At 41.6% G+C, this 25,145-nt stretch overlaps 1 protein-coding gene and 1 long non-coding RNA gene across 8 annotated transcripts; both read left to right on the forward strand.

Annotated features, from left to right (window-relative positions):
- Positions 1,523 to 3,434, forward strand: LOC8072801 (1-aminocyclopropane-1-carboxylate oxidase). Its single transcript, XM_002449097.2, has 2 exons — positions 1,523 to 2,340; positions 2,753 to 3,434. Exons 1-2 carry the CDS (start codon positions 1,654 to 1,656, stop codon positions 3,014 to 3,016), a joined length of 951 nt encoding a protein of 316 aa, XP_002449142.1. The 5' UTR covers positions 1,523 to 1,653; the 3' UTR covers positions 3,017 to 3,434.
- Positions 19,707 to 22,450, forward strand: LOC110435357. 7 transcript variants are annotated; one of them, XR_002453010.1, is made up of 6 exons: positions 19,707 to 20,162; positions 20,851 to 20,931; positions 21,007 to 21,067; positions 21,141 to 21,240; positions 21,476 to 21,661; positions 22,149 to 22,450. It is a non-coding gene; the product is annotated as an uncharacterized LOC110435357 (long non-coding RNA). The 7 variants fall into 7 exon arrangements; XR_002453008.1 differs by having other exon boundaries at positions 21,018 to 21,067; XR_002453007.1 differs by having other exon boundaries at positions 19,707 to 20,931.

Below are 25,145 nucleotides of genomic sequence, written 5' to 3' on the forward strand. Positions count from 1 at the left end.
TATTCACTTATTATTTTCATCTCTCAAGTGATGGCTGCAGTCGCCCCTCCCCTCCCGAATCGACACGAGAATGGCGCTCCTCGCTCCTCCGTCATGATTCTTGAACCCGATGCCCCTCTCCCTCATAGCTACTCCCTCCACCATAGTGATAGCCCCGATGAGCTGCGGTAGCGCAGATCTAGATGTGGCGGCAGGTGACCCAATGGTGCGGTAGGCAGCCAGATCCAGATGATGGCGCAAGCAGGCCAACAGTGGTGGCACACATCCAGCGGTGGCCCCAACATTCTCATGGTGGCAAGGGCTCGCGATTGCCCATGCTCATGGTGGTGCGGCAGCAGGCACTCGCAACCATCGAGATCCGACGAGCTGCGGCGGTCGTGGTGCTCAAATGGGCTTCGCGGGCTCTATTGATGGCCTCAATGGGCTCTATTGATGGGCTCGCTGGTTTTTTGTTTGTTGTTGATTAACTGAGGCGGACATATCAACCACCTCGGTAGTTCTACAATTTATGGTGACCTTTCGTTGGAGGTGATTGGATTGCCTACCTCTAAATATCCATTTCGCTCGTCACACAAAAGATTTAGATCTGGCAAAGCCTAGGGAAAGCATAAGAGAGGGTGTGAACGAGAAGGCAAAGAAGATAGGGAGAAGAGGAGGGAGGGAGGGACGAATAGAGTGGAGGTTGAGGCTAAGGTCTCTCGTAGGACGGAGGGTACAACCGAGAGATCTTGTGTGGTACTTAAAAGTTAGGATTTCCTTTGTTGGTCAGTTGTAAATCTTGTCTTATCGGCATAGACAGACCTTTTAAGAGGTTCGACTTTAAAAATAGACTATATTGTTATATGCAGTTCACTTTTTAATTAGTTGATAGAGGCAGGATTATGTCCTAAAATAAGCGGGCCATCTACAAAGATATAGAAATTTGTGGGTCAACTCTCTAAATAAAATGCACCGTCTTCTAAAGTCGTTTCATAGTAGTGAATAGACCTATAAAATTTCTCTGCTTCAGCCGGATAGCTTAAAATTTGTAACATATGGGTCTTCACTCTTCAGACGAGGTCCCATGCATGTGAATCAGTTAGTTCATATCATCATATAGAAAGCAGGGAAATGGTTCATTAGCTGCGACAAAATAAGCCAACAAGTTAGTTTGCACTTGCACGAGCTAACCGTCCTCCAACCTCGAGCTGCTAGCCCTCCCTATCGTTGAAGTTGAAGCTACCGGACTTATAGCTGCCGTGTAGCTGCACAAATTGAATGTTCTCTTCCTGCCCCCCTGCATTGACCCTATACACATTCTTTATTCCCCAATAACGCGAAATCGCCATCGACACAAATTTTTTTTTTAAAACGCATCACAAGAACCGAAGTAAACACCGGCCAGAATGATGCCTTCGTTCCCAATGCAAATCACTCCCCTGATTGATTGCATCGGTGGAGCTTTGGCAATAAACAATCATTTGACACCTAACTTTTTCTGCTATAAAAAGGGTCAAGGCTACACATCCTCCAACACCATCCAACATCCACACCACTTCTTCTACTTTTCTTCTTCTCCTCATCGTCGTCTTCAGCCTTAGCGAGCTCTCGCCATTGCCAATTATTCTCCAAAGGAGAGCTAGCACTTTAGTTAAGTACCGCCTGCGGCGATAGATGGCGATCCCGGTGATCGACTTCTCCAAGCTGGACGGCCCTGGGAGGGCTGAGACCATGGCGGCCATCGCCGCCGGGTTCGAGCACGTGGGGTTCTTCCAGCTGGTGAACACCGGCATCCCCGACGAGCTGCTGGAGCGGGTGAAGAAGGTGTGCAGCGACTGCTACAAGCTGCGGGACGAGGCGTTCAAGGACTCCAACCCCACGGTGAAGGCGCTCGCCGAGCTCATCGACAAGGAGAGCGAGGACGGCCTCCCCGCGAGGAAGATCGTGGACATGGACTGGGAGGACGTCTTCACCCTCCATGACGACCTGCCATGGCCTTCCAACCCTCCCGCCTTCAAGGAGACGATGATGGAGTACCGCAAGGAGCTGAAGAAGCTGGCCGAGAAGATGCTGGGCGTGATGGAGGAGCTGCTGGGGATGGAGGAGGGCCACATCAGGAAGGCCTTCACCAACGACGGCGAGTTCGAGCCCTTCTACGGTACCAAGGTCAGCCACTACCCGCCGTGCCCGCGGCCGGACCTCGTCGACGGCCTGCGTGCGCACACCGACGCCGGCGGCCTCATCCTGCTGTTCCAGGACGACCGCTTCGGCGGCCTGCAGGTGCAGCTTCCCGACGGCGCCTGGGTCGACGTCCAGCCCCTCGGGAACGCCATCGTCATCAACACCGGCGACCAGATCGAGGTATGCGCGCGGTGATCATGCCAAGCATAGTATTCTTCCATTGTTCTATATTCCCTTGCATATAAAAATGTATGCCGTTGAATGCATGGGAGGGTGGACTTGCGGAGCACCTTGATTAGATTACACTTGATCAGTAGCGAGCAGCTTAATTGTGCTTGTTTAATGACTGCTAATGATCCATTAAAATAATACAATCATGCCAGGATTTCATTTGGTGGCCTTCGATGATTCGTCAAGGCTCAAGATCCATGAATTCCTTATGAAACTTAGAATGTCAAAACCTTATCTTTATTTGTTACTTTGGTTGTTGACATGTACTGCTGTCCTACCTCTGCAAGTTACTTGTGACTACCGAGAACGAAGGAATTTAATTGCCTATCCTCTGCCGCGATGGTGGTTGCATTGACGACAGGTGCTGAGCAATGGCCGGTACAAGAGCGCGTGGCACCGCATCCTGGCGACGCGCGACGGCAACCGCCGCTCCATTGCCTCCTTCTACAACCCGGCGCGCCTCGCCTCCATGGCTCCGGCGATCCCCGCTGCGGATGCCGGTGACGACGACTACCCGAGCTTCGTGTTCGGAGACTACATGGAGGTGTACTTCAAGCAGAAGTTCGAGGCCAAGGCGCCCAGGTTCGCGGCCATGGCGGCGGCGGGGGCGACGACGACCAAGTGACCCTTGCGGCACGCGCGTGCAGCCACACATGATCTCAGCTTGGGAGGCTAAATAATTATTCATAGTCAAGTTAATCCTGCGATTACGGTAGGCGCTTGTATGTAAGTAGGAAGTCGAGGGCAGGTATACACTCCTTCAGGAACGACGGCCTAGCAGCTGTGGCGTCTGAGGCCGAGGCCGGCATGGCGCCGCCCACCGGCTAGACCAAGAGATCGTTTTGTCTAGTCGTAGCTGTCGTAAACTCCACTCTACTTTTTTTTTTCTTAAACCATGGTTTTGTACATCTATAGATTCTAAAATTGTAGTTTTCTTGATACACATTTTGTAAATGCTACACCTACCAAATAGGATGTTTTATTATGTGCTGTCCATCCTTTATTTCCAAAATAATGGAAACCGTGACATAGGAGTGGACTTTGCATTCTTATAATTTGCTAAAAATCGCAAAAGAGATATCCAATGGTTTAGTATTTGAAGTTTGCATTTTAAGAAACTTGGCAAATGAGAGAGCAAATTTGGCATACACTACCGGAATCCCTAGCTATGCCGTGAGCCGGGGACTTTGCCGTGTGCTTCCCATCGGGCACACGACAAAGATCAATTTTGCCGAGCGCCACAAGCCCGGCTTACAGCATATCGAAAACTCTCGGCATAACGCCTCTTCACCGTGGGCTAAATCTTTAGCGCACGGCAAAGAGGATGAATTTGCCGTGAGCCGAAGCAAAGCTCTCGGCAAAAAAGAACACGACATATCGGTTTTTTGCCGTGAGCTCCATGTACGCGCACGGCAAAGGGCTGACACCGTTGATGGACATCGGCCGCTGTCAAATATTTGTCGTGCGCCTCGGTGGGCACACGACAAACCTTTGTGTCTTTGCCGTGTGCAGGTCCTAAGCGCACGACAAAGAGGCCCTATGTCGTGTGCCTTTTTCTAGCACTCGGCAAATAAGCTAAAATAATTATTTTGTCATGCGCCTGGTCAGGCAGCACACGGCGAAGCCCTTTTTCCTTTTTTTAAATAATTACTTTGCCGTGAGCCCTCTGATCTGGCACATGACAAAGCTAGCCGTTACTGTGACCTCGGCCGTTAGGTTGCTTTTGTGTGTCGAGTGCCACAAAAACACACGGCATAAGATTTTATCGTGTGCCCGACACACGGCAAAAAGGATCTTCACCGTCCTGCTACTGTGCCATGCGATCTTTGCCGTGCGCTGTGTACGGTAAAGTGTTTACCGTGTGCTTTAGGCACTTTGTTGTGTGCCTAAGGCACACGGCAAAGCTCTTGAATCCGGTAGTGATATTTGTCAAGCCGCGCACGGCTTGCAATCGCGCGCGTCTCCTGGTCCCCGCGCAACTCGGACTTTCTTCGTGCCATATATCGCGATCGCGAGCAACACCATCGCCGCCGTCCGCTGCAGAACTCGCGAGGGACTCCATCGCGATAGAAAACAGCTGCATCCGTCGGGCTGGCACCGCGGCGGCACCTGCAACGAGTCTGATACGAGTAATTGCAGCGGCACCTACAACGAATGGTGGGGAGCAGGAAGAACTGGCGGCGCGACCTGTGAGGAAAACATGAGAACCGGCGGCGACTTTATGCACGCGGAGGAAAGTCACGCAGGAAGACGATCGCGAGCGCGCGCGAAGGAAAAAAATCGCGGCCGGGTCCACTTTGGCTAATTGCCAACTCAATTATGCAAAACCCTTGGAGATGGCCTATTTTTAGATTTTGCATTTTGTTTTAGGAGTTTGCAACTAACAATAAATACCAACTCAATTATGCAAAACACTTGGTGATTACTTTGAACCTGGATACTCTGTTCATTCTCGCGTGGCATATACCTGAGAGCACCTGAGTATTTTAGAGCCTAGCAACACTCAATTTTTTTTGTTCCCCTCAGATGTGACACCAATCACCCCCTCTCTCTCTTATCTTCTTCCCCACCCGAGTGTTGCAATGCCACCTAAATACTCGATTGTGAACATAAAACAAATTCTGGTGTTTACAATCCAAGAAACACTTGTTTGTTACTACCATAGGATCAGAATCGAATATATTAACAAAAATAAGATTGTCAAATTAAGTAGATATTTTCTATTTGCAGATGAAAAAAGATCTCCATCTGGATTGAAAATTAAACATACATACAAATAAAAAAAACAAATAAAAAATCTACCCCGAGATCTGACACCAAATCACATCTTCTTACACCATTTCTATCTAAGTTACGGTAAAATAATCACTGTAACTTTAATATAACTCTAGTGTAAATCGAACATATATTTATGATAGTTATAAATTTAGGTGTGGGAAAAAAAGATTTGCATGCAGCAAAGAGGAGATGTTGAAAATGAAATCAGCATGCAGCATGCGGCACCAGCACAGCATGGCGTTTAGAATAGGCTAAATCAATCAAGAACGTTAAAACACCCGAGCGCTATTTAGCTTTACCGTTCTTTCAAGCTACATAACATTTTAAAGGGTTCGAAGAAATTAAGCAAACAACGATGAAAATCAAATCGATTCCTATCAAGCTTCGTTGGCCTCGCAATGGCGATAAACTCCTAGCTCCGGTGAAGAATCTCCCGGCAGGAAATGGGAAATTAGTTTCGATTGCTGCGGTGGTAGAGCCGACTTGTCAAAGACGCTGGTTACCCTCACCACCCACACTGCGGGTGGTTGGAGGCATCCTAAATTTCTCTTTTTCCATAAAAATATTTTATCTTTGGGAGATCTTGATCTTTTCTAATGCACATCTCGTTCTCCGAGTAAATCGATATCTAGGAATACTCTGGATGAAAACTATAATAGTATCCGTGTGCTTAGAGATATGTTTGTTTGTGTTAACAAATACTAATAAGCTTTATCGCACATTGCTAGAGAATGGTAGCTATTCTAGAATGAAAACCAAGTCATCCATGTATCTTTTTTTCCTTTTACCACCATCATATGCACCTTACCACCACAACCATCACTACCATATGGATTCAACTCCTATTTATAAATTCCCGCTCCCATCCTTATAAATGGGTATGAGTTTCGCCCTGCTTTCATAGTGAAAGCATCTTGGCCCTTAGTGAGTTTCAGTGATTAATGAGAATATTGATTATTATGACTGACGTGTGTTTTGCAGCGGCAAATCATTTGAGTTAGGTCATGGTAATGGTGATCGATGGACTATTGAGTTCATGCCCACTTAATGGTGGAAATCGTTTCGGTTTTCAAAAGATCGTGGACATCGTTAAGATTAGACTAGGTCTAAGTGCCATTTGGAGTTGAAGGATCCTTAGAGTAGTTTAGGACTTTGTCTTTCCTTTGACCATACTATTAAGGGGGGCAACGAGCGGGTAGCTTGACCTAGGCAAGGCTTTAGGTTTAGGTGTGGTGCACACTTGTTAAATCTAGCTCTAGGCTGCTTAAAGAGAGTTCTTAAACTTTGTTTTGGAAAGTTCACGTTTCAACGAAGTATTAATAGAGTTAGGCATCAGACGCTGACATCGGACACAACAGTGGGACTGTTTGTGCATCCGGTGTTTACAGGGTTTGAGCCAGCATGCCACGTGTCTAGGGTATGGCACTGGACGCATGCACCTGATGCTTCCGGGTGCGTCTGTTCCCTTACCCAGAGAGGGTGTAAAATGAGTTTCCTCACTGGAAGCGTCCAGGGTGAGGGCATCAGACGCCCCCGCGCGTCCGATGTTGTCGGGGTTTTCAAACCGCAACTAGCCATTGGTGAGGCACCAGACTCTCTGCGCGAGCGTCCGGTGCATACGAAATCTGCTAATTTTGTGTGGTCAGCTCTTGGAATTCATGGGGGGATATTTATACTTCACCACCTCACCCAAGAAAGCTCTCTTGCCCATTTGTTCAGCTGAGAAATACCTTGTAGTGCAAGGGAGAAGTAAGAGCCTAGAGAGGACTAAGATTTGAGTGATTTCTTGAGTGATCCTCCTCTAGTGAGATCAAGTGTTCAAGTGTGCATCTACCACTCTCTTTAGCCTTGTTTGGGTCAAGTGAGAGTTCATTGCTTGTTACTCTTGGTGATCGCCATCACCTAGACGGTTCGGTGGTGATTGGAGGCACGAAGATCACCCAGTGTTCTTATGGGTGGCTCGTGCCAAGATTGTGAGCGGTTGTGGGCGATTCACCACGACAGAGTGTCAAAGAATCAGCCCGTGGAGAGCACTTGGTTCTTGCACAGATCAAGGGGGAGCAAGACCCTTGCATGGGTGCTCCAACGAGGACTAGTGGGGAGTGGCGAATCTCCCATACCTCGGCAAAGCATCATGGAGTTCCTCTTCCTCTCATCCTTTACTTTCTAGCATTTAAATTGAGTAGTTTACATTATTAGAATTGCCATGCTAAAATAGGATTGGAACTAGGTTGCAAAACTTTTATCCAGTAGCTCTCTAGGATACATTTAGGCACAAGGGATGAATTGAGGCTTATAGGTTGCTTAAATTTTTAGAGAAGCCCAATTCACCCCCCTCTTGGGCATCTTGATCCTTTCACATAGTCATGGTTTGGGAGAAACCCTTCTTGTGGCAAGAATATGAAAATCCTTACACCCACCTTTGGGAATTTGAGAAATTATGTTCTTCCCTTATTTTTTTTGGCATGACACAAGAGAACTTCAAATGGAAATTATTTCGATTGTCCCTTTTGGGAAGAGCAAAACAATAGTATGCTCATACCATAGGAGACGTACATGGAAATTGGAGTTCAAGGCAAATTTTGTCTTCCTTCCATCCCTCTTTCTCGAATTTCTACCCTTTGAACAAAACTTTTACCTTTCAATATAAGGAGAAGGATACTTTAGGAGTAGCTTGGGCTAGGTTCTTGAGGCATTTAAATACCAGTCCAAACCTTTTCTTGCCTGACCATGTCCTTTACAAATTGACTTTAGGAGTAGCTTGGTCTTAGCAAGGAAGCTGCTCTCCAACTTGATCTATCTTCTAGAGGCTTGTTCACACACAACTCCATTAGTGTGGGGAAAGCCATTCTTGAAAAAAAAATCCTTAAAAACACCCCCTTACACTGTCATTTATGATGAGTTTCCTGAAGCAACAATTGAGTTAGGCCCCGACCAACAAGAGGAGGCACATGTAGCTAAATACTTCCTATGATTCGGTTGTCAAAGACCTCCCATTCAGAGAACATATCACATTTCTAGGGATGATGAACCATCCTTGTACATGTCCCTTTGAATCCAAGGATAACCTTTCCTAGATGTTGATCTTCGGAACACCTTAGAGTCTCCCAATTCAACATGATCTCATGCCTCAAATTCCTATATGAGACAGTAGGGAAAATTCAAGAATGAGATATCAAGAGAACTCATACGGGGAGAATCAATTCGTTTAGAATTCATTCCTATCCTCTCCCCCTCTATGCCCACATTCAATGTCTCATTCAAATCTATATTTTATCTTAGGGGTCAGATTATGTCAATCTCCAAAACAACCATGACCTATTCAAATCTTGCAGAAATTTTGAATTGTCATGAGAAAGAAAATGCTCCCCCTCGCCCTAGAATAGAAGGTTGTATCAATGAGCATGGAAGTTATTTCTTGGTCGTACCATCAATTCGATGCTCGTATTAAAAATTTCGCAAATCATTTTGTATCTCTGCCATCACTGATAAAACATGTAACCCTTGCTCTCTATCTATAAAAAATTTAAAAAGGTTGTTGTAGATACTTTTGTTTATCACAAATTTTGCAAATTTTGTGGCATCGTAGCATGAGTTTTATAGATAAGCTAGCGAAGTTGGTGTTGGAGGGGCAACCACATCATTAACATGAAATAAAATGGGAAGGTTTCCCAAGGAGTCAAGGATGAGCTTTTGTCCTAAAAGAAGCACTTTCGGGAGATAATCCGTTCTTTCAAATTGTTCTTTTTAAAAAAGTAACAAATCCTTATACTTCAATAAAATAAATACAATAATAGTTAATAATATGTTGAAAATGAGATTAAGGACACATTTGTGAATAGGCTCCTTTAGGTGATTTTTGTCACTACCCTTTTAGGTTTTGAACAAAAACAACGAACTGTTGAAACACAAGGTAAATACAACCAAACATCATTCAACAATGAAGCACATTCAATGGAGGGTGTGTTGGTGTTTCTTAACGCATACACAGGAATCCGCAAGCGCTTGTAGCACTTTACATAGAAGTATTTAGGGTATCGGATTTTCCCAAAGGAACAATTGAATTAGACTCTTTAATTAGTTAACCTAGGATCACAAGGAGAATGATGGATGAGGTGGTGAGGTTTTTCTATGGTTAAGTATTTAAAATGGAGATAACTTCATTTTACCACAACTTGCTTCCGTCCAATGACGGAGCCAGAAAAAAATTATAGCTGGGGCGAGTTCTAACATGAAGATGAACGAAAAAGCTTATGGCACAAATCGCACAGTATTTATCAACTACGATTGTAAAAAATATAGCAAAAAAACTAGAATCACAAAAGTTATTGTGAAAAAAGCGGAAGAACAACATAAGATGTTGCCTCAAATTTACAAAATAAATTAAATAACTGGCAAAGCTGCTGCCCCTGCCAAGTTCCGCTTCTCCTCCCTCCATCGTTCCTAGCGATGGCAGTGAGCGGACGAGCAGTGTGCCGCGCTGGCGCCTAGCAGCGGCTGGCGAGGGTGGCGGTGAGCGCGTGGCTGGTTCCTTGCAGCGGGCGGCGAGGGTGGCGGGCGCGTGGCTGGTTCCGTTGGTAGCTGGGGCGGCCGCCCCACCCCGCCGCTAGGGTGGCTCCGTCATTGCTTCCGTCTCCAGAGTGTGCCTGGTCTGCCAAGCAATGCCGGTCAAAGCTCTACTTCAAGAAAAAATGGGGGAATGCTAAGAACAGATAGGGCTATCACCACTTGCCGCTATCCCCTCAACCGAAGAAAGAGAGCCAAACTGAAGATAACATCCAACCTAGACACCATGTCTACGATGTCCGCTATTACTCTAGCGTGCATGCAAAGGTTATCCGTCTTTATGAGGGCCCTTCTACTAGAGCATTCGATACTAGAACGAACGTCGATCACACAAGCTGTAGTAGCACAAAGGTAAATTCTTTAATTTAAATACCCAAAGAATAACTTAAGATCCTTACTCCAAAGCGTAAGATTCTTACAGAGGTACAAGCAGAGAAGTCGCTAGCTCTGGCTTCCCTTCTAAGTGTAGAAGCTACACTCGAACAGTCACTTAGGGCTTAGCTTCTTCTCTTGCTTTTCTCTCACTCTCCTCTTTATTCTAATGGTAAGGAACTAAAATAAAACTATTTCTACTAATGATCCTCCTTTTAGGTGATGCTATGAGAGATGGATCCCCTATTTATACAGGAGGAAAGGTGATGCTCATCCAAGGTTTGCATGGGAGCATGCAGGGAACCGCATTCAGACATCAACATGCAACCACAAGAGAAGGGTGATGGCAAGCGAGGTCGGTAGGGGTTTGGCCGACCTTGGCCAAACGCATCTCGGCCATCGCCTTCCCGTGGTGGCTCCTGGTGGGCTGTTGGGTCAGTCCTTCAGGCATTGCGCCTAGTTGTATGTATTTGGATGGCGCCTTATTGTTTCTTGCACGTTGTGATTTGAAAAGCGCCTTTTGATGCATAATTCCCATGTATTCGTATTCATGACCTATAAAATACAATTCTCTAAATACATGTGGAACTAAGTTAAAAGTAAATGATGGTTCGCCAAATTTCTCTATCTTTGGTATTATTTAACGGTTAGATTTCGTAGTTATTGACCGTCAACAGGGTGCTACCATCCAAACTTGAGTTTGCATACTGCAAAATTCACTCATTGATTTTGTCATGGTTGTCTATACTTTGTTTCACCTTTATGCCTTGCTCACTATGCTAAAGTCATTCAAAAAATATTATAATATAGTTAAAAAAACCATGCTTCTTTGTTTCTTTTTAGTTACTAGAATTTTTCAATAATAAATAAATAAATAAATAAATAAATTTGTTTTGCATAATAAACTTGTTTTAGCTTAGCTCAGTTTTTTAAAATAAAGCTCTTACTGTAATATCCAATTTTAAGAACAAAACCAGATATACACCATATGCGAGTTTTAGAAGTCAAATCTCACATATAGCTACAAATAAGGGGTAATATCAAAAGACAATGCATAAATTAAATAACGTACATAATAAATCCGAGGTAACCCAAGATAGCAAACAACGGAAGATAACTTCAAACTTCAGGTATTAAATCCACTCTACAGGATCCAACCGACTGGTTGATCACAAGCCTAAAACACCTCCTGAAGTATGGGAGGAATAGCAAGAGTCAGCCCATGTCGAACTCCACAAGTATAGCAACTAGATTGTATAGATCCCACAATCTCATGATCAATGTGACATAAATAATGTAGAACATTAAACAATAAATAATGAGTATTTTAACACAACAAGATCATCACCCTTAATGTAGATATCCCCAAGGCCGCTCCTGACCGTGAAATCGGCTAGTATACTAGTTTCTAACACTCTGCAGAGGTTGTACATCTTTTCCCATGAGTCATGATTTACCTTTTCGCCCGAGGTGATCAGCCTCTTAACCCACTACCAAGGAAGGTCGGCAGGGATAACTATGAAGTCTTTCAAAGGTTCGTCTAACAAGTTAGGGCCGCTTGGTTTCATTAGTCAGTCCGTGTGATCCACCCGTAGGAATCCATGGTCTGCTATTCCTCAATTGCACCACAGGGGTAACCGCTAATGAGCTAGAAAAATTACTCATACTTAACTAAAGCCAGAGCAATTATACGCCTCATGGTTGCACTGTTATCCCAGGTGATCACGTACAGACAAATCATCAAGTTGCTAAAAAGTCATTCTTATCGTTTATTACTTAACATTAATCTAGTCACATGATCATGGTCACAGAAATAAAATCCAAATGCTATACTTGTCTTAATCCAATTGCTCTTGCTTATGCTTTTGGTTCTGCTGGTCTTACTTGTTGCCAAAGCTCTTATCTTGATCACCGAAGTACTGCTCACCGTCTAAACTTGATAATCGATCACACAAACGATCGGAGACAAATATACACGAAGCAAACAAGGCTACAATTAGAACAGTACGCCAATCATATAAAAACAGTATGAAAAGTTTATAAAATGATTCTACGCAGCGCTACGATCACACGGACGTAAAGATCACGAAAATCGGAATTAAAACGGAGAAGATATGAATTTTCTAAGATTTCCTATAGAAAAATAATTAATTAAATAGGGTCACGAAATGAAAAGTGCCAAACTGATGAGACAGTATTACTATCACGTAGAGCTCGCAAATACAAATCTAACGCAATTTGAATGGATCAAAACGGAGTTAAAACAAATATTTTATGGTCAAAACAAACTCAATGGCAAACTTGTAATTTATGAAAACGTATTTTTAATCTAAACCGAGCTTTTGTGTGTTCCAAACTGAAAGGCGTATTTTAGAAGGATGCCAAGGGGCTGCGAGTTCGATATTTAAAAACGCCAGGGGTTCTTTATAAAAACTGCCAGCGGAAGGGTATCTTTGATTGTGAGCCGTTGATCTTGGATTGGATGGCGCAGATTAGAGCTGGGAGAGAGGAGGGGCAGCTGCCGGCCGGAACAGGGCCAGCCGTGGTGGCGCCATGACCGGAACTTCACCGGAGTTAGGGATTCGACGTTTTAGTGCACCGTTCTTCAATCCGAGAGCACAGGAAGCAAGAAGAGGTGCTAGCAAACTCACCTAGGGGTTTTCTTGCGGGCATGGAGAGCTCAGGGTGGTCCGGCGGTAAGAATAGCGGCGATGGAGCTCTTGTTTCACTTGGACGGTGATAGGGACTTCGTAGAGGCCGGTAGAGAGCTAATCTAAGGGGTTCTTCAGCTTTGCAGGAGCTTCGTGAATCTCGGCCAAGGCTCTAATTCGTCGGCACAACAACGATGAGCGAGGTCCCCAGCGGCGGTTCTTCCTCTGTTTGCGGCGAGATCCGAAACAGCTATAGGGGCGGCTTTCGGGGATGTAAAGATGAGAAAAGGACGCTGGGTGGTTAAGGGCTTCTATATGATTCGGTAGAACACATTAGGAAGGAAAAACTCCGGAGAAAACGGGATCGGGGCGCAGATTTCACCTCGACAAGAGTCCGGCTCGCCCACGCCCAAGGAAGAAGAAGGGGAAGGTGACTGACTGGTGGGGTCATTGCGTCAGCCAGAAAGAGAGAGAGAGAGAGAGAGGGGTGGGGCGCGCGTAGCCGGGCCGCTGCTGATCTGCCTGGGCCAAAGGAAAAAGGAAAGGGGGAGACTAGGCGCTGGTGGGCTTCGGCTCGGTTCTAGGCCAAAAGGAGGAGGGGGGGGGGAGACGCCGAGCTGGGCCAGAAATAGGAGAGAAGAACCAGGCCTTCAGGCCTAAACAGGGAAGGGGGAGGACTGGGCCTTCGGGCCAAAAGAAACAGATGGGGGAGATCCAGTTCAAAGGGGTTCCTTTTCTTTTCGTTTTCTTTTTATTTTAATTCAAAACCTATTTCAAATCCATCTTAAAATCTGTTTGAAATATTTTTGAACTTTGGTCAAATTCACACAATACAATAAAAACAAATGCTCCAAAATGAATGCACAAAAAAGTTGCTAAATCCTATGATAAATTTTATTCAAATAAGAAATATTATTTCTCTATGTTTCATGAGCACAAAAATACAAAATTAAATTATTTTTCACCTATTTCAAAATGAGTTAAATTTAGGGTGTTACACTTACCTTCCTAGGTCTCCCACAATAAACAATGGACTTAGTGCTAGATAAGTTTCCTTCGAGTATTCTTTGTCACTAACAGTTACAAGAACGAAGGATGAACAATGTCTAAGAACATGGTTGCTGCAATACACACGAAGGAGATGCTCCAACATTCACACCTGGCTTTTAGTGGCGAATGACATAAAGGTCCAAGTGTGGGGAACCTGACCCTACCATGCTTTCTCTCGGGCACAATGGTTTGCACTCCATCTTCTCACCCATGCCTTACACCTATAAGTTTGGTTATGTTTAAAAATGCCATACATGATAATCAAATTCAAAATTTGAAACAATTGCACCAAACCACATCATAACTAGTGGAGGAGCCTACACACAACTTGTTCTGATCTCGTCTGTTCTTTTCTTTGCTCCTGGTTCTACACCCTTTTTTTGAACATGCAAATTAAAAAGAACCAGGTTTCACACTTAGAGTTACAATTATGAAAGTGAATATATGAACTTTGAGTTTGGCCTGCATAATCTTTATTCCTTACATGTACTTAGTGCTTGTGGGAAAAATACCATACAGGAAAAACATATTGACTAAGTTGTTATGAAGTGAGATATGGCTTTGACATGGAAATCCAACCTTTTCTACTCAAAGTACTTGGAGAATTTTCTTTTTTTGATAAAAATGTAAAATCCATAGTTTCACACATACTCCTCAATGGTAAGAAAAATTCCTAGCATGGCCAGATACCATGATGAAAACCCTATGCATATGCTACTTGTTTTTGTGTTGAGCTTTGTCAAACTTTGTTGACCCATGTTGAGAAAGCTATCATGTTTTAAAATCAATATCATGCACACACCATCAAATATATGCACTACTACACTAGGACTAGGCTCAAAAACATGCATTTCACTTAGATCCATCAAAAAATGTTCTACTCCTACACTAGGAGCGAACAAAAAAAAAATATGTATGTTAGGTTCCATCAAAATAAATGCTCCAAGTCCTTGTTGATATCTCTCTCAAGTTTTGTTGTAAAAAGAGGCATGAGGCTATCATCAAAAAGAAAGAAATAAAAAGAAAGAAAAATAAAAAGAGATGATAAGAAAGAAAAGAAGAAAAAAAGAGATGTGAATAAAGATAGTCCATTCTCTCACAAATATAATCCAAGTCCCAATAAAGAGAGAGATGAATGTGTCTTAAAAAGAGCATAGTAGAGTTAGGTTAGCCAATATATATATATATATCTACCATATAACCAAACACATGCTTTGATTTGATTGTATGACATCTTTCTCCTCAGATCCATTATTTGACATAGCAAAAATATGCATTGCAAGTATGCTTTCATTCTTTTCCCGTACCTAAGCTCCGCATAAACTTTTTAAAAGTAGGAAGAAAAAGAAGGCAATGCTATGATATGCCTTCATAAGGAAACATATACCAATGAGTTATTTGAGAGTACCATTTGAGTATATGTGAACTATGCTTATTTGAAAAAGTTTACAAAACCTCCAAGTTACTAAGATAGGAAAATGGGATGAGATGACTTTGTTTCAAGAAGATATGTTAGTCGCTCCACATGTACCACAGGTATGAGCCAATGTTTTGGAATAATCATTATGCTAGTTCCATATCTTGAAAAGTTCTGTTTATGTTTACTTTATCTTGAACTTTGCTTAGGACGAGCAAATGACTAAGTGTGGGGGTAGCTTGTTGATACCTTTGAACTCCTACCTTTAGTCATCAACTTTCAAAGAATATCCACTAAAACAAATACCAAACTTACTAAGTTACTATTAGGATTTATAACTAACAAATTCTACGAGTTTTAGTGATTTGTCATTTGCAGGAGGACATTTGTGAAAACTATAAAAACATGCTCGATATACACAAAGGAACAAAGCGTAAAACCATCCTGCACGAGCACAAGGGGAGAAGAGCCACAAACCGAAGCTTATCTGTCCAAATTGGGCTCAAACACATGTAGGCACAACCTAGTCCTAGCATGCAACTGCCATGCGGAAGGTAGTCGCAGGGAGGTGCCACCAGGGTGTGGGCGCACCCAGGGTGTGTTCACACCCCAATAATGTATCGTAGCATGTGGTTGCTCAGTGGTGCTTATCTCCTATCATTCAAAAACACTACTAGGAATTGACCCTTATAGCACCATTTTTTTTTTGCAATACCACACATTTGGTTGCAATATTTGGTTTTATAGCAATCAACGTATTAATGGGTTGCGATATCTGGATCTTATGGCCACCAAAAATGTGGGTTGCATCTGTGGAAACATCCGTTGCAACACGTTGCTGTTAATGCCACGGTGAAAAAGGTAGTTGCCTTTTTGGGTACCTATTGCCACAACTAATTGTGCATTGCAATAATATCAGTTTAGTGTTGCGATAGATGTGTGTTTGTTGCCACGAATATTTAGTTGGTTGCGATTATACCTGCTTGTGGCCACAATGAAATAACGTTGTCTAAAACATAACCTTTGTTGCGATAGCTCATGTGCATGTTGCATCCAGAAAACAATTCGTGGCATTTGATTTGTGTTTGTTGCCATGAATATTTCATTGGTTGCGATTATGCATGCCTGTGGCCACGATGAAATAACGTTATCTAAAACTTAAACTTTGTTGAAATAGCTCTTGTGCTTGTTGCATCCAGAAAACAATTCGTTGCGTTTGATTTGTGTTTGTTGCCATGAATATTTCATTGGTTGGCATTATGCATGCCTGTGGCCACAGTGAAATAACGTTGTCTTAAACTTAACCTTTGTTGCGATAGTTCATGTGCCTGTTGCATCCAGAAAACAAATCGTTGCATCAATTAGCTTCTATTGCCACCAATAAATTATGTGAATTCATTAGACTATTTTTGGTTGCGCTAAAAGAAAAGTTGATGATGCAATTAAGCCCACCGGCACATTTAAGAATAAACATAAAACCCAGCCCACCGAACGAAAAAAACCACCCCATCGAGTCATGAGTCTCTTAATTTTTTTTTTGAGAGCCTGTGCATGGTGATCCATGGGTTGCCTGAAGCCTAGCCAGCAAGAATGATAATTGGGCCGCACAATTCAGGCATCCTAGCAGACAGTTAAAATAAATAAAAAATAAAGAAAACAAGGGGTGCTTAGAAATTGAACCTAGGACTTTTCAATGTAAACCACCCTTACAAACCACTGGACTACTACTACTGTGTACTTTGATCATAACTTTTGTTTTTAACTGGTATTTGAACGTGTGGAGGTAAAGACCCCATCCGAATCTCTCGTCATCTTCCACGGACTCAGTCGCGCGTACCCTTTGCGGCCACTACCGAGATCCCGACGGGGCTCTTTGCGAGTGAGGCTACTGCATAGCCCGGATTCAGCTTCCGATGGCGCTGCAGAGCTCCCTTCGCACTCCCTCTCGGCCTCTCCCATCTTTCTCCCGACATCCTCTCGTTCCAAGTTCGACGGATCCAGCCGGGGGTGGCACGGCGGCGGCGGCGGCCTGGGGTGGCACGGTGGCAGCACCCTGCTCTTGGTCGCGAACTCCCTAGCGGCCTCTCGACCATCTCCCACCCATCGGCCTCCCTACGGTGGTCCCACACTCCCACTACAAGAAACTTGCTAATCCTTGACGGATTTCCTATGACAGATTTGTAGATCGTCACTAACAGACACAATTCGTGACAATAATTTTTTGCTGTCATAGATATGCACCAATAGATATTACTAGCCCGCTAACTTGTGATGGTTTTATCCGAATCGTCACAGTGTATGCCTAAAACAATAGGCCCGGTATCAATAGTGCAAAGAAAAATAAAAATATGATGATTTGTTAAATTATTTGAACTAAATAATTTTGTTACTTTGTTGTACGTATATGGTGCATGCAAAAATTAAAAATATTCTGAATATATATGGTGCCGAAGGGGAAAATACTTGGGAACATAAAAATTCCACGGCACATGTGAACCTGGCACATACTGCAGACCATCGACATGTCTTGTCACTGAGATGTTCTATACGACTAGGCCTTGTTTAGTTCGCAAAAATTTTTAAAATTTTCTGTCATATCGAATTTTTTGTCGCATGCATAGAGCATTAAATATAGACGAAAATAAAAACTAATTGCACAGATTATCTGTAATTTGTGAGATGAATCTTTTAAGCCTAGTTACTCTATGATTGGACAATATTTGTCAAATAAAAACGAAAGTGCTACAGTAACCAAAACCCAAAAATTTTGCAAACTAAACAAGGCCTAATGATCATTTACCACAACTTTGGAAAGTATTTTTATACCATTTTTATCGCTGGTGCGCCTAAATAAAAAATTGCTACAATGGTTATTTCCTATTTGTGACAAATTTAAGAAGTAACTTTTTAACATTTTGATCGCTAGTGTGTCTAAATAGAGAAGAGAAAAAAATTGTTGGTCGGAATTGAACCCAGGAGGAGGCAAGTCAGAAGAGCGCACTTATATGATCCTCAAAATAAATACTACGAAATATAAAAATAGCAAAAGTTATGCTAGAGGTTGGGTTCGAACTCAGGACCTAACAATAGAGAAAAACAAAACTTACCATTGCAACTACATGAATTTTGTATTAGATGTTGTTCCTTTATTCCTTAAGTATATATACACGTACGTGGTACGTACAAATCCAGCAGACTGAAACCAAATCCAGCAGATAGAAACAAAGTCATAATGACAAAATAAACGTAAACTTTTTTGAAAAATAAAAACAACAATACACCGTGTAAACTGATGCTCGGACCTTACATGTCATTTGCACATGACCTTTTCATATGTGTTTTTAGTAGAAAAATAAATTACTTAAATACTAGAAAATCAAGAACATGAACGTAAGCTTTTCTCTTTTTAATTTGTAGTCAAAATTTGTAACTAGTCTTTCTCCCTCATGCTAATTCCAAATAAGATGATTCTTTTTTCTAAAAATTTGTAAAATCATGTTCTATCAAATTATTGTGTTCTTACAGATATTATTTTTGTTAAGCTTTCATGTGACTTTGTTTTATCAATTGAAAAAATTGAATTTTAAAAAATGATAACTTCAAACAATATTTTGAAGCATTAAATGATTTCATCTAAAAAAGTCATGGACATAAAAGTTATAGAGTTTGTCAAAATCTACAACTTTTATTTTAGTGATTTATTCATCCGACAAACTAATGATAACATTGTTTACAAAACTTACAGATCTCTCTTATAGTTTATGGAATCATATGAAAGATATGTAGATTTTGTGAACAATATTATTGTCACTTTTTTAGATGAATAAATAACCAAAATAAAAGTTATAGATCTTAATGACTTCTATAACTTTGTTGTTGATGACTTTTTCAGATGAAATCATTTACATTTCCAAATTTTTGTTTGAAGTTGTTACGTATTAAAATTCAAATTTTACATTGTTCAAATAAAGTCGGATGAAGAAATGGCCAAAATAAAAGTTGTAGATCTCGATGAGTTCTAAATCTTTTTAGTTGACAACCTTTTCATTTGAATTCATTTATAACCTAAAAAACTTTGTAGTTGACTGTGCAAAAATAACCTAAAGCTTAGAAAATAGCAAATCACATCCAAAAATTTTAAAAAGCATAGGAAACACCTTAATTTTATATATTTGATTATAAACTTAATCTGGTTGCATTATTTCTATATAACAATACATCTTTCAAGAATCTACACTCATTTATAACCTAAAGAAAATAATAAAACATTTTTAAAAACTCAGGTTAAGACAATTTTAATTTAGCCCTATACTCCTCACTGTGAGGTTGGCCCAAAAAAATATGTAGGCCCACTGAAAACCTTCCTCACTGTGAGCCGTTCATCTGTAGATCCAATGGTTCAGATTTGGTATGCCTCTCGCAAACCCTAGTATCTCTACTATAATTGATCCAATAAAATTATGCTTGGTCCACAAAGAAAACGTTGGCGGCACCCGGCCACTCCCTCGACCTCCCACGCACTGCAGGCAAGTTGCGGCGCTCTCCCCTCCCTCTGGAACTAGCGCTGACGAGGGCCCCCTGCATCCGGCTCCGGCGGCGGGCACCCTCCTCGTCCCTCCCTCCGGTGATTGCATTGAGGGGATCAGGATCCTGCATCCGGCGGCACCCCCTTCTCCCTCCCTCACCGACAGCGCGCCCCAAATTTGCTCCCGCTGAAGGCAGTGGCGGCGATGGATCTAGGTGGTGATGACCCTTCGAGCTTCGGCCTTCATCCCCCACCCACATCAATGGATCCCGTGATGGAGCTGTTGATGGAGTCTCCCAGTGATGGATCTAGATGGGGATGAAGAAGATCCGTGCAAGAACACTGTGGTGTGATCCTGGTGGGGATGAGGAAGATCCACGCAAGGAGGCTGAGAACTGCGACTACCTCTAGGGTATGCACTTATACTGATCTACTTATGCATCAACCAATTCCACTCTGCTCGTATTGTCTGCTTCTATCTCGAAAATTGTAGTGTTAGAATTAGAATTCGTCTCTGCAATCATCTTGCATTTGTGCCTCCAATAGGCGTAGAGGGATGCACACGATTGCTTGATGGATCAATGCTTGATCCTTGTTTTCTCGTGAGGACAGAAATATCACAATATTAAAAAAATCCTACGGGAGAATTACTTGCATTATAAATAAATGGGACTAATATGCTAGCTTAGTAGGCAGGCCTTGATATGTTGCAGATCGTCGAGTACAGTTGGTGTACATCATTTTTTCTAGCTAAATAAGCTTTCCTTTTCTGATCATTCTACTGCAGCAGTATTGTTCAATTGATACTCCCATTGTCCCACAAGTTCCCCCATTGTCGGATTCCCATTGAGATGGTTCTACACTTATCTACATTCATCTTGCATACTTATGTTCAGTTGAATGAAATTACTGAAACTTTGTGATAAGGAAACCATATATGAGAATTTTCTAATTGTTTGCTACGCACACTCATGGACTTAATAATTGTAAATTCAAGTACGAACTTGATGCTACACAATATTCATAATATTAGATGAGCTCTGTCTTTCATTGAGATCTTAATTGCCAGTCGACGGTTACATTTGTGTGTGTCGGTGTAGCTATTATCCAGGAAACTCATTCAGCAGTGCGTGCACTAGGCTTTTTGCCAGAAGATGGTCATGGTGTTTATGTTGGTACAGGTGAGATTCCCTTACAAAGTTGTATATGTAATATTAAAAACAGGACCTTCATTACTGGTTGACCTAGGAGCTTAGCTTTGAACCAGAAACTGCTACATGGCTGAGGAGAATAATAGAAGCACTGCAATCAACTAAGGTGTGATATTTTCATGTTTTGCTGCAACCTTTTTCATGCCTTTGTTTGGTAAGCTATATCCTGCATTATGCAGGCTTATGTTGATGTGTTTTTTCACTGGTCTACATCGAACCAGATAGGCTGAAATTCCATGAACCAGGAACTCTTAATGCAGAATTGGAGTACTCTCAGAGGTACCTTTAATTCACAGTGCAGTTTTTTTTACTTCTGTTCTTCCTGGTAGTTAGGCCATGAGCCTCCCATCAAGTAAGTGACAGGGGCGAAATTCCAGTATGTCAACAAAATCGCCCCCACATGCCTCGGTTGCTGCCATGAATCTTGTTTACCTCTCAAATGTCCTATGGCTGATCCCCACACATGCTACCAAATAAAATACATTTTGTTTACACAAAATTTTCTTTGTGGCAGACTGCTGAACCACAGAGCATACTGACTACAGAAAAGGAAGTTGTTGCACCTGATCAGACCATGAAAGCAAAGAGTACATCAGCTAGGAATATTTTTTCAAAAAATATTGCTGCTGCTGGATCAACGATGAATTATGTTAGTTCCGATCAGCTATTGAGAACTCGTAATCAGAAAAAGAATCAACAGGTATGAATAACGTTTTGATTTGAATCCTCATAACTTGATCTACTGGTGATGTTTACAATGTCATTGCTAGATTTTTGCCTATGCCTTGTGTTTTGTATGCCCTCCAGTAAAGAAACAAGTGATGTTTACAATGTCTATTTAATAAACTTTGCCATTCTAATTTCTTTACTGACTACAGCTGTTTTGCACTTGACATTTAAGTTGATTCAGTAACTGATCTGGTGTATACTGAAACACATTTATGTTGTTATTGCTTTTGTTTAACGTGTGGGGATAAATAAACTACATTTAACAACTCTAGTGTCCCATTGGATGCTCACAGAAATTATTTATAGATTGAAATGTTAAACATTTTTCCCAGCAGTGACAAGACACAGTTGTTCTTGTAGGGCTGAATGTGCTTGGAATTGTTGGATCTCAATTGCTCTTGTTCTATCATTGCTAATTACTCCATGAATCTAATCATATATGTTTTCATGAATCACAGAGAAACTTGGACAGCCAAAACAATTAGAGAAAGCTTCTATGGCTTGATGTTGATGGTCGACACCAACAAGAATGACAAGTTACAAAGATGCTTATTTGTGGTGTAGCTAATGGGCGATGGAGCAACCAGCAAACTCATTTTTAGATTGATTTATTATATACTAAACAATGTTGTAAACTTAGTTAAATATGGTGTCTTTATTTTGTTAGCTGTGGTCACGTTCTTTTAAGCAGAATTCTGGTCATGTTACTTTGGTTTGAGATAATTTAAATTAATGAATGTATCAGTTATTTTATGTGATCTACATGGTGTGAAATAATTTAAAAACTGCTATTCAAATTCCTCTCGTTGCGATAGAATTATAGGCAACCATTGATTTTGGTTGCAATATGCATTATTGACACGAACTTTATGCGTTGCATTACCATATAATCTATCGCAACCAACAATTGGTTGTTGCATGTGACCTCTATTACCACCCACACAAATTCGTTGCAACCTACATATATTACTTCGAAGACTAGTTTGTTGCATTACCATATCATCTATTGCCACCAACAATTGTTTGTTGCATGTGAACCTCTATTACCACCAACACAAATTCGTTGCAACCTACATATATTACCTCGAAGACTTGTTTGTTGCATTACCATATCATCTATTGCCACCAACAATCGTTTGTTGTATGTGACCTCTATTACTACCAACACAAATTTGTTGCAACCTACGTATATTACCTCAAAGTCTAGTTCATTGCATTACCATATCATCTATTACCACCATATCTGATATGTTGCAAAAGCACTTTAATGCAATGGATCACACTTTGTGGTAATATGACCATATACCCACGTAGTATTGGAGTGGCAATATTTTTCTATGGCAACACATTCGTTCGTGGCAATCATGAAATATTGTAGCCAAGTGTTTCGTCTCAATAGAACCTTAGGCAACCAATCTAATCGTTGCAATATTTGTTCTTGCAACCAACTATTGGTTGCATTAGGCTTTTTTGTTCATTGCAATAGCAAAATCTGTTGCAACGCCACATAAGTGTGGTTGCCTGAGGCTATTGCACCGTTCCAACTGCAACCATCTGTCGACCACCAGACTTAGATGCAATTGATTCCAGTTACAACCAAAATAGCCATATTGCAACCAAATATAGGTGTTGTCCAAGGCCTGATTCCTAGTAGTGAAATGCTTTAAGATTCGTGCTGCAGTACACTCTCTCCTATGTTCAGCACTTCCTTTTCTAGTGTTTTGCACTCTCTCTCCTACTGCACATATCTCAAGGTTGTTTAAATGACTAGGATAGTAGTTGCTGAGCATGTAGAGGCAATTAAAAATGCGTTCACCTTCACACCCCCTCCGTGCCTCTCACCACCATCTTCCATGTGGCGTCGCCTGGTGATCCACCCCGAGCTGTTACATGCGGATCTAGGGAATATTTCGTAGCAAACCAACCAATGAGTGCTATAAATAGATGGGGGAGGCTTCCTCATTCCCACACACACCTACACTTAAGCTTCATTCTTGATCTATATTTAGTAGTAGTGTCCCTCTAGGTGCATGACACTTAGTTGTAATAGAAAATAGGGAGAGAGGAGAGGAGAGAGCTGAGGAGAAACTGGGTTTATCAGAACTTCCTCTACCTTGTACCTCTATGGAGTCAACTCCTCTTAAGCAACTTCTAGGTTTAACTTTTCGTAATTCCAAGACTTCTATTTGATTAAGTTCATTGCTTACTTTACTTACTTACGAGATCTCTGCTTGATCGAGTGTTCTTGTCTAAGATATCGAGCTAGAGTAGTAATCATAAGCATAGACATGGTGTCTAGGCTAGTGTTTACCTGAGTTTGTGCCTAATACCACGAATAGTTGTGGTAGCCTCAAAGGTGACAGCTCTGACTATAACATTGTAATCCATTATGTTTACATTAATGATTTCATACAGCTTTTAGCGACCTAACCCCGATCATCCCTTCCTATTCTTTTCGAGCATGAGAAAGGAACCATTTTCGCCAAACTATGAGTTTAGTAAGTGTAATCATTTGTTATTTAGTTTGTCTTGGGAAAACCTTAGAAAATCCTTATCTCCCCATAAATATACTTTATCCTAGGGTGACCTTGTTCTTTTCTAGTTCACTTTTTGTTCCCTATGGAAATTGATACCTAGGAATACTTCAAGTGAAAGCAGCATCCATATCCATGTGCTTGCGGATTTATCTGTCTGCATTAACAATTACCAACAACTATTCAATTTTGCTGCTGACAACCTAACTAAGATGGTGAAAATTGTTCAAGAAAAGAAACTTTTTTCTGGTTTACTGGAACATATTGTGCCTAATGTGGTTACTATTTTGTAGTATGTCGATGACACCATAATTATTTTTTCTAAAGCATGATATAGAAGGAGCTAGACATATGAAACTGCTTTTATGCATGAAAGAAGTAATGGCTGGTTTGAAGATAAACTTTAATAAGAGTAAGATGATTATGATTAATGATGATAATATTTGGGAGGTATGTCCCATTAAATATCTAGGTTTCCAGTCAGTCCACATAGACTCCACTTCAGAGAATCCTTTAATGATAGATAAAAGTAATAAGAGACTAGACATATGTGGTACAATGTCGATAGTTGGGTGAGCAACCTTAATTGAATCAAGTCTCAACAATTTTCCATCTATCAAATGTCTGTCTATATGACTCCCAAAACTATTTGAGGCAAGATAGATAAAATCAAAAGAACTTTTTTGGCAGGGGCACAAAGAGAAAATATCATCTAGTTAAGTGGATCAGAGTTTGTAAAGTAAGAGAAAAGGAGGCCTTGGAACTAAGCACTTAGAAAAATGGATGTGTGCCTCTTAGCCAAATGGTTGTGGGGATTAGACCAAGAAAATGGGCTATGGCAGCAGATTGTTAAAGCTAAATATCTTCACTTCAAATCAATACATATTGTGACTTTAGAGCAAATGACTTGTGTATCTGGTA

The sequence above is a fragment of the Sorghum bicolor genome, chromosome 5 (assembly GCF_000003195.3).
Source record: "Sorghum bicolor cultivar BTx623 chromosome 5, Sorghum_bicolor_NCBIv3, whole genome shotgun sequence".
Taxonomy (NCBI): domain Eukaryota; kingdom Viridiplantae; phylum Streptophyta; class Magnoliopsida; order Poales; family Poaceae; genus Sorghum; species Sorghum bicolor.

Bases quoted from the DNA above. Each gene is read 5' to 3' on its own strand.
- LOC8072801 (XM_002449097.2), top strand. From the start codon at position 1,654: ATGGCGATCCCGGTGATCGACTTCTCCAAGCTGGACGGCCCTGGGAGG. The intron at 2,341-2,752 runs GTATGCGCGCGG...CATTGACGACAG, and splicing joins ACACCGGCGACCAGATCGAG to GTGCTGAGCAATGGCCGGTA.